At 38.7% G+C, this 11,322-nt stretch overlaps 1 protein-coding gene across 3 annotated transcripts in view; it reads left to right on the forward strand.

Annotated features, from left to right (window-relative positions):
- Nucleotides 1–6,911, forward strand: part of NRK (Nik related kinase) — a 91,372-nt gene extending 84,461 nt beyond the window's left edge. For all 3 annotated transcript variants that reach the window (XM_032196045.1, XM_032196046.1, XM_032196047.1), the window contains 2 exons: nt 2,683–2,822; nt 3,699–6,911. In XM_032196045.1, the coding sequence (XP_032051936.1) occupies nt 2,683–2,822; nt 3,699–3,782 (224 nt within the window). In that variant the 3' untranslated portion in view covers nt 3,783–6,911. The remainder of the gene's footprint in view (nt 1–2,682; nt 2,823–3,698) is intronic.
- Nucleotides 6,912–11,322: the final 4,411 nt, after the last annotated feature.

An 11,322-nucleotide genomic window follows, 5' to 3' on the forward strand; every position in this document is an offset into this window, starting at 1 on the left:
TATAAGTGGATAACCCCACAAATGGTATAATGGGGTCTTTCTGTTAGCATATACGTCTTCAGATGCAATTTGAGAAAAAAAAACTTCCTGATTCTGCTACAGGAATGAGTTTTGTGCTAGTTGTACTTTGACATTTGCCATTGTCAGTTGACAAGTTCTCAGTATATTGGCCAGCCAGGAGAACATCAGTGGCTGAAGTTGGAATATCTGTTTTATTATGTTCCTGTTGTAATACTGCTTGGGGGATCAGTTCTCATCTGAACATAGCAGCAGTAGCTCAGTCATCCAGGGCTTGCAAGGATGCAAGGATGCTATCAAATTGAAATCTGCCAAAGACATGGATACAGATGATACAGACCCAGAGTATTGACAACTTGAGTGCAGATTTCACAAAGCGGAAAAGATAAGGAGAATTTGAGTGGATTAGGTCTTTGATGGTGAACCTACATGCCCTATACTGTAGCCACAGAATGTCATCGTTCTATCGTTTTATTTATGTACACACACCTGCCTTGCTGTCCCACCCCCCGGAATCATAGCCTACCTGTGTGTCTGATGTGTTTGCAAATGTTTATGTGGTGTCAGCAGTTGCCAAAAATAGCAGATATCCGAGTATTGTATCTTTAGCTTCTTTACTTTGTGTGGTCTAGGCCTGCTTTATTAGGTGACTGCATGTTGGATGGGTGCTGCCCTGATGCTCATCATGCAGCAAGCCAGAAACAGTAATGAGTCTTCCTTGCTGCCTACAGCACCCTGTCATATAGGCTAGGAAATTAAGCATAAAGAAAAGAATAAGAATAAAAAGGTATTGATTTTCAGGTGTTTGATTTCAAAAAATATCCCTCCCCTCCACCCTGTTCTCTCACTTATCCTCAGCTCCTCACTGCTGTTTTGCTCTTCGTAGAGTGGTTTATTCCTCTTTCCATACGGCTGGGATACTGGGAAGTGATTTTCTTGCTTTCAGCTCTAGTGGCAGGGAAGCCTTCAGTGTGTAAAGAACAACTGAAAGAGAAGTCTACTTAAGCAGGTTTGGGGAAAATTAATAGACTTGGGGGGAACTAAAATGTCAATGCCGTAGCCAAAACAGACATGTTTCCAAGGAGGTATAGTTTTCACACATCTGAACAAGGATTATAAAACAAGGATTCCAAGTTAATATTAAATTAACAACTGCTACAAGAAGAATATGTATTTCCTTTATTTTCTCCTGTCCTTGTAAAGCAGGATCACAGGCTTTTGCTTTGTGTTATCAGTGTGTATTGAAAGTTTAGTTTCTAGACAAAATCTAAATCAACAAGGAAGGTTTTAAGGAACAGATGTTGTTTGTGTTAAAAAAGCAGGACAGGCAGGCACTGTCCTCTGAAGCTAAAAACCAGTCAAATGCACACGTTCCCTCTAGAATATTTCAGAGCAACACAGTTCTCAGACTAATGAAAAAAATACTCATAGTTGAGCAAGAACAATAATTTCTGAGCATTGGCTATCTAGAGCATAAATAACGCGTTTTTTACCTTGGAAGCCAATACATACAGTAATCAGAGGATTTTCATTGAAACTGTGCCTAATTTGAAGTCAGTGGCGTTAACTCCTTCATCACTATCCTGACTTCTCATCCAGTTGCCATATTTGAAGGGAATAACACAGTAAGCTTCCACAGTGCTGGAGTATCTTAGAATCATCCAGGTTGGAAAGGACCCGTCTTTGCTTATATCCAAAAACAAATTATGGGAAGACAGTAGCTAAGAACAGCAAATGAATCAGGTCCTAGTCACAGATTCCAAAGCATTTAGGCTTCAGACTAACTCAAACTTAGCAGCAAATACATACCTAACTTCCTGGCTATGAAGAAGACAGTCAAGATTTTTCTTGGACATGCAGAGTGAACGAAGGATGAGACACCAAATGGGCACAAGGTGCACATTTGGTAGTGTACTTAAGGTAAGCATAGAGTCCAAAATGAGTGAGAAACTGAAATTCAGCTACTGTTCCCAAGACTTCTTGTGTAAACTTGAGTCATTCAGAATATGTTGTTATCAAACAGAAATGCTTCCGATCTGTGTTGACATAAGACAAGAATCAATCTTTTAGCTGTTAAATAGCAGCAGCCCACACAGCTGATTCTCACAGCCTATATCCATAGTACAACAAAAAAAATAACTATTATAGGAAAAAACAAAGAAAGAAAGGTTCCAGGCTCTTGAGTGAAATAAAGAAGAGGTGAATGAATCTTGTTTGGTTACTCTCATTCTTCTATAGAAGAGTTAAAACAAAGGGCAATAGTGCAACTAGAACGGAGTCATTAAAAATAGTAAGAAATAGAATTAAAGAAAAATAGGAAAAAATGCTTAGAAACATAAAGCAGAAAAGAGAGTGTTGAGAGTGTTCTAAAATCATCTCTACATAGTCTCTTTTTTCAAGCTCTGCATCAGAAGCTAAGACTTAGCCTTTAAAAATGTATCAGCAAAGGTTTTGTGTGTGAATCCCTTTTTTTGAAACTAGCACAGATGTATTCCATCTATACGTTGGACTCCCACAAATGACTGGCTGTATCTGCATTTGGGGCTCAGTTCTGTAAAACGTTGTTGCATGAGATTAATTACTTGTGTACAAATAGTAACAGGCAAGTGTACTGGTGGCATTTCTAACTTAAAAATAAATCTTTTTTTTTTTTTTCTTTTATAGCTTACCTTCAATCTAATCAGGTCATGGGCTGGGGAGAGAAGGCAATTGAATTGCGCTCTGTGGAAACAGGAAATCTGGAAGGAGTATTTATGCACAAGAAAGCGCAGAAGCTAAAATTTCTATGTGAAAGAAATGACAAGGTACGGAGATGAGTACAGTGTGTTGATGGAGCAAAACCAAGTAATTTTCATCTACAAAACTAAGACCATGTAATTTCTGTAACTATGTATTTACAGTTTTTTTTCTTATCTTAGTATAATTTTCCCAACCAAAGCAAATGTTGTCAGTGAACCCACAAAGCAGTGGATATTGAACACCTTGACACAGCCCTACTTTACCCAGTAACATTACAAGTCCTATTCCACCTAGCGTTAACTGATTTCAGAAGTGCTAACAAATACAGACATTGATGACTGGGCAGACTCCAGCACAGCACGTGCAGTGGGGAGGACTGGTGAGCCAGCTCTGATAATGCCTAAATACGGGACTGCCTCTCCTGGGCTGCCAAAATTAAAAATTACATGCAATTCAGAGCAGCCATCAAGGTCAAAACAAACAAGGAAAAAAAAAAAAAAAAGAAAATAGCACAAAGATTTCACATATTGAAGGCACCTGGAGAATGGATAATCAAGTATGATTTCTTGCATATGGCACAGCAGTGCTGGATAAATGTTTTCTGAAACCTGTTTAGTCCCACTGATTTATTTAGAAAACTGGGTCCCCTAAACTGTTTAGATTATTTTAAAGTGTGTTCTTGTGACTTTCCAGATAGGAAAAATATATATATATATATATACACATATATATAGCAAAAAATATACCCCAGTTGTAGTACAAGCACTGTTTCCCTTTAAAAACTTTCTTTGTCAAAATTGAGGTGTGATTTATATATCCGGGTACTTCGGACTGTGATGTTCTCTCATATTTTACATATAGATAAAAATATTTTCATAAATGTACACTGACAGTAATTTATGTTGTTTTTTTTCCCTTTTTTTCTTTCTCCCCCTTTCTAGGTGTTCTTTGCATCCGTACAGTCAGGAGGCAGCAGTCAAATTTACTTTATGACTCTTGGTCAAAATGTACTATTTAACTGGTAAATCACATCAAAATGAAGGATGCTTTGAAATTCCCTGTAGCTAGCAGTGTAAAATGCTTGAAGGTAATATATGCAAATTTGCACTTTTTACCTACAAAAATATTGTCATATAGAATTTGTATTCTTTCAGTTTGGAAAGAATTCCATTTTCCTGTCAAATTATTGCAAACATGTTTCGTTTGTCTTCTCAAACATGCTGCAAACCAAGACTGTATTCACAGTGTTAGAGCAACTTTAATGAAGAATGTAAAGTCCCCGTACTCAGAAGAGTTTACAATTTCCTTTTTTACAGATAATGTAATATTATCACCTTGAACTGAAGTCTTTCTTTTTTGGACAGCAACAGGTAGATACAAAAACAAACAACTTGGATGGCAAATTGGAATCTATTTTGAATTGGTTTTTGGTTGGTTTTTATTTTGAGCAAGTTTTACTGTTGCACCAAGACTCACTTGTGTGAGTCTTACGATCAGTGGAAGAGTGACTTTTAACAAAGGGGCCTACCTCAGGCGCAGACGCTGAGGGATCGTGTCCTGCAGTAGGGAGAACGCGTGCATTTCACTGCAGAGCTGTAAAAGCACCTACTTCGGGACGTGCCCCACATGGCAGATTTTATAAAATGCAGGGGACAGACTCCGTGTTTCTCTCAGGGCTGGATGCCTGAGCCCACAGACACAGTTACTGTAGAATGTATTTGTAAAAACAGTTTAAATAGTTTGTCAAAATCATGTATGCATAAAGCGTTAGGGACCTGAACCTGTAATTTTTACTCAAACAAGGGACCCATACTCATGTGAGTTGATTTAATGGCACTACCCCTGTATATAAGGGCACAGGATCAGGCACCTTCTTTTCTTTCCTTCTTGCTCTTTCAGCAACAAGTCTTCATGTATTTGTGTGTAAATACAATCTTTCCAAAATGGGTATTAACAAATGTATTCTTAATATAGTTATGAAAATATCCAGAGTTACTCTATTATAAATAAGAAAATATAAATAATTTCAGGTGCTTTCTATGCTAACTGCATCTAAATAAAGCTGCATCCACTAGTGTTATTGGTGCCAGTGTTTCTGCATAAACTCTGTTCTCAGGGGCATGTAACTTGGCCATAAAACTAAACAGACATTCTGTGATTAAATTGTAGGGTTTAATGCAGTCAGCATTTAGCTGATATTTGGATGTGCTTTGAAAATGTAAAACATCAAGTGTAACACAAAAGAGCTTATTCCAGACATGATATAGTATGGATGACACTGTAGGCAAAAGTGAAATTGATAGCTACAGTGTTTGAAAATAGTTTGGTTTTGTTTTTACTTGAAATATGTGATATTGGAAGGTGCAGGGAAAGTGTATTGGAATATCTGGTTGTCTACCTCAAGGATGATGATACAAAATTTGCTAAGAAGGGGAGAAATAAAAGCTGTTCAAACTGGTATCTGTTTTGTACAGCGTGTCAAATTAAGGTAGTGTTAGCCATCATTTTGTGGCCGATGGGTGCTCTGCCTGCAACCATCAGCTCCAGAATTGGCATCTTCCCATATAATATCAGCAGAGAATCAAACTTGGGGCTAATCGCCTCTTCCCCATGGTGGCACCTCAACTGCTGCAGGAAGATAGAGATGCCAACACTGCTTCTCTCTTTGTTCTTTGGCTATGTGGAGGACTGCACTTTCCGAAGTTATTAACCTAGCACTTTTCATGAGCACTAGCTTATCTCAAAATGTATAGTGTTTTTTTAATGAAGTATTTTCCTCTTAAATGGTTAAAATTACAGAAAAAAAATAGGCCTAAGCCATACTAAAAAAGATATGCAGTTATATACTCAAAGTAAATTTAAATGTATGCAAGTGATCAGCTTGTGTGTAAAATTTTAGAATCTGAGTGGTATGCACTGCCTGGGCAAAGCTGTGTGAAATCAGGTCTCTGGCTATTTGTAGTAATATTCCTACCTGTTGTCCATGCTAGGGCTGGGACAAATGAGCAAAAGCTCTGGGCTTATTTTGGTCAATTGTTATCAAAAACAAACACCACCAAAAAAAAAAAAAAAAAAAAGATGAAAGTTACAAATACAGGCAAAAGAAATTACAATCAGAAATACAATTTACTTGCTTTTACTTCAAATAAAAAGTCTAAGAGGCTGTGAAGAAAGAACACCTTTCATTTTGTACCCAGTAGGTGTGCAAAACTTGCTTGCAAAACTGCTCTTGCTATAAGCAATCAGTGACCCAGGCTGCTCTACAATATTTCTAAAGTGTGCTTATCACAGCAGCCTCTGCATAACATGGACGGCAGGTGAAATTTTCCCCTTCTCCCATTTTGGTGACAACAGGTAGGAGGCAGGTTTTCCCTGATGCTAGACATTAGTTTGAATGGATTTAACAGAGTACCGTGGGAATTCAGATCAGCTCGTGCCAAGAGCTTAAAGAAGCAAAATGTCATCAAACTTTTTTAATATTACTGCAACAGAGAAGTTTGACAGTAAGTTGACGCTCTGTGAAGATGTTTAGCTCTCTACCAAGAAAAACAAAGTGCATTTGAGAGAGGGGATGTGTTCTACTGCATTAAGGTGTTAAACTCTCATTCTGCTTCCTTTTGTTAGTTCTCTTTTCTTTTGAGCTATGATTCAAATCAGTGGTTGGATTTCCACCTGTCACTTTGCATGTAAAACCATTGGAATTATTGGGATTAACATCCATGTGTAAATATGGAAAGAATCAGGACCTTGGAGGTGAATGCTTTTAAAGGGTTTAGAAGTGGTAATCCAAATCGTAAGGCAATGAGGTGTAACGAGGAGACGAATGTGTCATTTTCTCTCCATCAAGAGAAAATCAGAAGGGGTGAAGATGAGAAGGCTCAGAGATGTTGAGAAGAGTAACTGAAGAGAGTAGAAGTAACTGAAGAGGAGGAGAAAGCTGAAGAAAATAAACTAGAGTAGCCAAAGGGAGACAGTGGATGTCTGGAACGGGTGTATTGCTGTAGGAAGAATAATAAAAAATAAAAGTTAAGAAACGTTAAGGAAAGTAACCAAAGAAATGGAAAGGTATCTGGAGTGACTGGGTGGTCTGAACGCTGACTGAGGGTGTTGTGAATAGTTAATAAAGCAAAAGCTCAAAGGCTGGAAGGAAAAAACAAAAACAAAAACAAAAACAAAAACAAGAGACTCAAGGTTTTCCTGACATAAGTTTAACTATGCAAAATGTGTATCAGCCCTGTGGTTTCTCTGGCTGTACGTACCCTCTCTCTAACTCTTAGGACCACAGGGTGAACTGCCCAACAGTTTGGTTTTCCTCTCATTTCACTTTGATGCGAACAAACGTGATTGGGGCAGCAGGGCAGAACATCACGGTTCCACACCAGTGTTTCTCTGGTACATGCAGTTGCCTAACGGCAGGTGGTGCTCCTCACATTGCATTTGTCTGACCGAGTGTGCACTAACACTGCAGCGAGAGCGTTTTCTACATGCCTGTTTTCATTTAAGAAGGGGTGAACTCCATTCTGCAGCCTGACCCGTGACGCGTGACTCCACAACCTGGGAACAATGCAAGCTGTGTACTGTACATCATGTATGTTTTTTTTTTTATCGTTCCCTGATGTTCAACTTGTACAACTGAAACTAATAAAAAAAACTCTGAAAATCAGAACTAATACTGTCCTTGTAAAATTTTGTTATCTTGGCATAAACTATTGTAAAAGTCATATATTGTTTGTTTTCGAAATCCAGTCAGCACACCTACAGAAATGCCCGGCTCTTTCTGCCTGCAGAGATGAAATAACGTATTTCCCTGCAGTGGATAAAGATGTTGAGTTGACAATGAGAGTTCAGGCTCCACAGAATGCACATAATGGTGACAGCCAGCGCTGTGCTGCTAACGAGCTTTACAAGCAACTTTCCTTGCTTCTGCCTTTTCCTCGCACACACCCCCAGTGGGCCCAGAGAGAAACAACAGCTTGCAGGCACTGACACGGCAAGAACTGCTTTTATGACTGTTTATCAGCCTGAATGCCAGTGTAGCCCATTTGCTTCTTCTCAGGTATGCTCACGTCGCCTTTGTTGCCACATATAAAATTTCCCTAACGCAAGAAGTGATGGTGCATTGTAGCTGTAGCATTTGAGAGTGAGAATTAGGAAATTTGCCACTTATGCCAGTGCTGGAGTTGGAAAGGATAAGGGTTGTTTTTTTTTTATATATATATATATAATTTTAATTAAAAATATATATATCTTGAAATAAAGAGTAATTTTTTCTAGAACCGGCATGAAAAATCTTGTACCCAGCTCCAGATATGTGTCAAGACTTGCAGGTGAGGACCCCAGGGTTTACTTTTTTGAGGTGATCCTTTGATTTCTGCCTGTAGGTAAGTGTTACCTTGGCAAAGGTTAGTAACACGCACTGAGAAGTGCCAATCTTCTTATGCCCTGTTTTTCTACTTGCTTTTAATAATGTCATATTTTTCAGAGGTGTGGCTATGGGTTCCATTTTCCCTGTCAATTACTACACTTTTTTTTTTCCTTTTTTACCCCCCTTAACTAAGATAGTTCTGCTGTTGCCAGGAAAAAATCTAAGGCCAATATTTGTTTGTTTTTACAAAAAGATGCAAATTTCTCCCTTCATTTAAAAAAAAAAAAAAAAAAAAAAAAAAAAAAAAACTGGCAGGCTTTTTTCTACAGAAGTTTCAGGAAGCAGAACTTCGAAAGTAGCCAGAACCGGCCTTTGTACCTTTTACAAAAGGCTTATACCTGTGAAAAATAGAAGCCCATTTGCTATTCCCAGAAACACTTCTCCATTTTTGGTCAAGTTACAGATGGAAAAATAACTGTTCACGTGTGCTCAGTATAATCTCTTGCAAAAGCCTATCATCTCCCAAAGTCCTAGCAAGTGTTTTGTTCCAGCCTGAATAAGAAGGAAACTTAATATGAAGGAAAGCTTATAAAAAAAGAGAGCAACTTTTTGCTCAGGGAGACAAAGGGGAATGGTTTTAAACTAAAAAAGGGGAGATTGAGTGAAGAATTTCCTCCTAACATCTCATCTAAGAGGGTGGTGAGACACAAAACAGGCTGCCCAGAGAAAACTGTGGATGCCCCAACCCTGGAAGTGTTCAAGGCCAGGCTGGATGGGGCTTTGGGCAAGCTGGGGTGGTGGGTGGCATCCCTGCCCATGGCAGGGGGTGGAACTGGGTGGGCTTTGAGGTCCCTTCCAACCCGAGCTGCTCTGTGATTCCGTGGTCTCATCCTACCCTTAATTGTAGTAAGATGATGTGGCAAATAATGACAAAACAAAAAGCGATCTGGCCCAACTAAGGCACTTGTTTGTGTGACTGGTAAGTAAAATTCAACTGTCTAGCAACAAAAAATTAGTCTTTCTCTGCTCATCCTCGTGCATGATCCTCTCCTGCTCCCATCCTGGGTTGTTCAACTGAAATGCTATTATGAAAACAGAAAGTTGCAAATTGTTAGAAACTGAATGCACTTGGACATGCCGGAGCAAGTCCCAGACTCCATCTATATGCTGTAGCACTGGTTCGTGTGCTATAGCGTCTGGCATAAATCATGGAGGAGGTGCACGCTGGACTCCGGGACAGCTTTCTGCCATCAACAAGTAAGACCAGGCCTCTCCATGACCTTCTTAAGGCAGCAGCCATAATCACTCCAATATGTGACTTGCTTAGTCCTCCTCCTCCACACACACTTCATTCTAGCTTTACACACTTGCATCTTTTTTTTTTGCTTTATGTTCTGTAACATGCTGCACAAAAGAAGCACATCAGTGCCACAAAGCAACAGTGAGATGGCTGTTAGATTCTGCACAACATAATTAAGCAACTGTTTATTTAGAACCTATAGGGCTGCTAAAAATAGCCAGGAAGGGAAGGCATTAGCAGGCACTAATAAAAGACATAAAAATTCCTCTCTCCCTGGAAAAAAACACCCTACCTTAAGAGCCCTTCAAACCTACCACATGTGACTCATTAGAACTGCCCTGATCCAAGCTGCATCCATGCTGCACCTAATGGCATAAACAAAAATTTCTATTGTCTCTATGCAAAAATACACTTCTGCAAAGAAAGCAATGCAAGTCTGCGGTTTTGGGGTTATCTCCCATCATATCTGGAACTAAAATATGTTCATACACTTTGTAATTTGCCAAATATTTGCTTTAAAAAAAAAAAAAAAAAGCCAGGTATTACAAATAATTTAATTTGTAAAAGAGTACATGTAGGTGGCAAGATACAACTGTGCACATGCACACAATGCAAGCTACAGAGTATATCAGACAAACTGTAAGTACTTTTGTATTACCTATTGCTGCTGGACCTCAAAGAAATAGCATTTTAATTTTATATTTGTTTTATATTAAAAAGTGGTTTGTTCTATGGTATGGAATTGCTCCGGAATTAAATTGGTTCTCCAGAGACCATCATAAAAGCTATCTTACAACTTCAGCGCCCTGTTTAGACAGCTGTATTTAAATTAAATGTAACAAAAGCAAATTGCAATCTATATTAAAGGTTTTCTCTTAGACTCTAAGATCTATCTGTGCAACGAATCAAGGTTCCACGTAACAAAAGTGTAAGAGATCCTCCTGCTGATAGCCCATTGCTTTCTTAAACTGTTCTTCAAAATGCACAGAGCTGATTAAAGGGCAAGAGCATGTCATCTTGGCAGGCATGTTATTTTAGTATTATTTAATCACATCCTGTTGTTTTCAAGGTTGAGTTAACAAAAGCACCTAAAAGATGAGGATGAAAGGTATTGAGAGGGCTATTTTATGTTTTGTCCTCAAAACACCTCGTGGTGAACAACTGCTTTACAGTAAGCTTTATGATCTTCTGCGGTAACTCATTTCTTTTTAAATCCACAGCATCACATTGCATACTTTTATGCTCTTCATTTTGCTAATGTATTAAACTTAGTATTTTACAGAATGTAGTAAGTTTCTCCTATTCAGCGTAGCCTGCTCCTCACTGCTATAGAGGCTGACTGCTGTTTTTCTGAAGGTGTGTTGTACATAAGAACTGAGATCCTCGGCTCTTAACTTTTTAAATTCTGATGCAGCCATTTGATGGCTTGTCACCATTCCTTACTGATTCTCCAAGTCTTTCTGAACTTTTCTAATACCATCTCAGACTCCATCCATCCCATCCCACTGGTCAGGTATGGCAGGGTGACATCTAGAGGAGCTAAAGATGTAACTGGCCATTGAAGCAAGCTGTTGACTGCAGTCAGAGAGATTTACCCTGCTTCAGTTTTTAAATTGGTATGTTAGCTAGACACCTGCTGGTGAGAAAGAAGGCAGCTGGAGTAAGTCTAGGAAAGGAACTATCTTGTATCTGAAACTGCAATGCATTCAAATTTATCCAAAATTTATATAGTATTAACTCTACTATCCGTCCATATTAGTCCATTATCACTCCATAAAAGCTACAGCTTCATCATTTTCCTGAGTCAAAGCCCAGTGGCTTACAATAATAAAAAATCCTGAAGACGGTGTGGTACATGTACCAATTAGTACAGCTCTAAATAAAATACCTTTCTTCTGCA

This window comes from Aythya fuligula, chromosome 13, assembly GCF_009819795.1.
Source record: "Aythya fuligula isolate bAytFul2 chromosome 13, bAytFul2.pri, whole genome shotgun sequence".
Lineage (NCBI taxonomy): Eukaryota > Metazoa > Chordata > Aves > Anseriformes > Anatidae > Aythya > Aythya fuligula.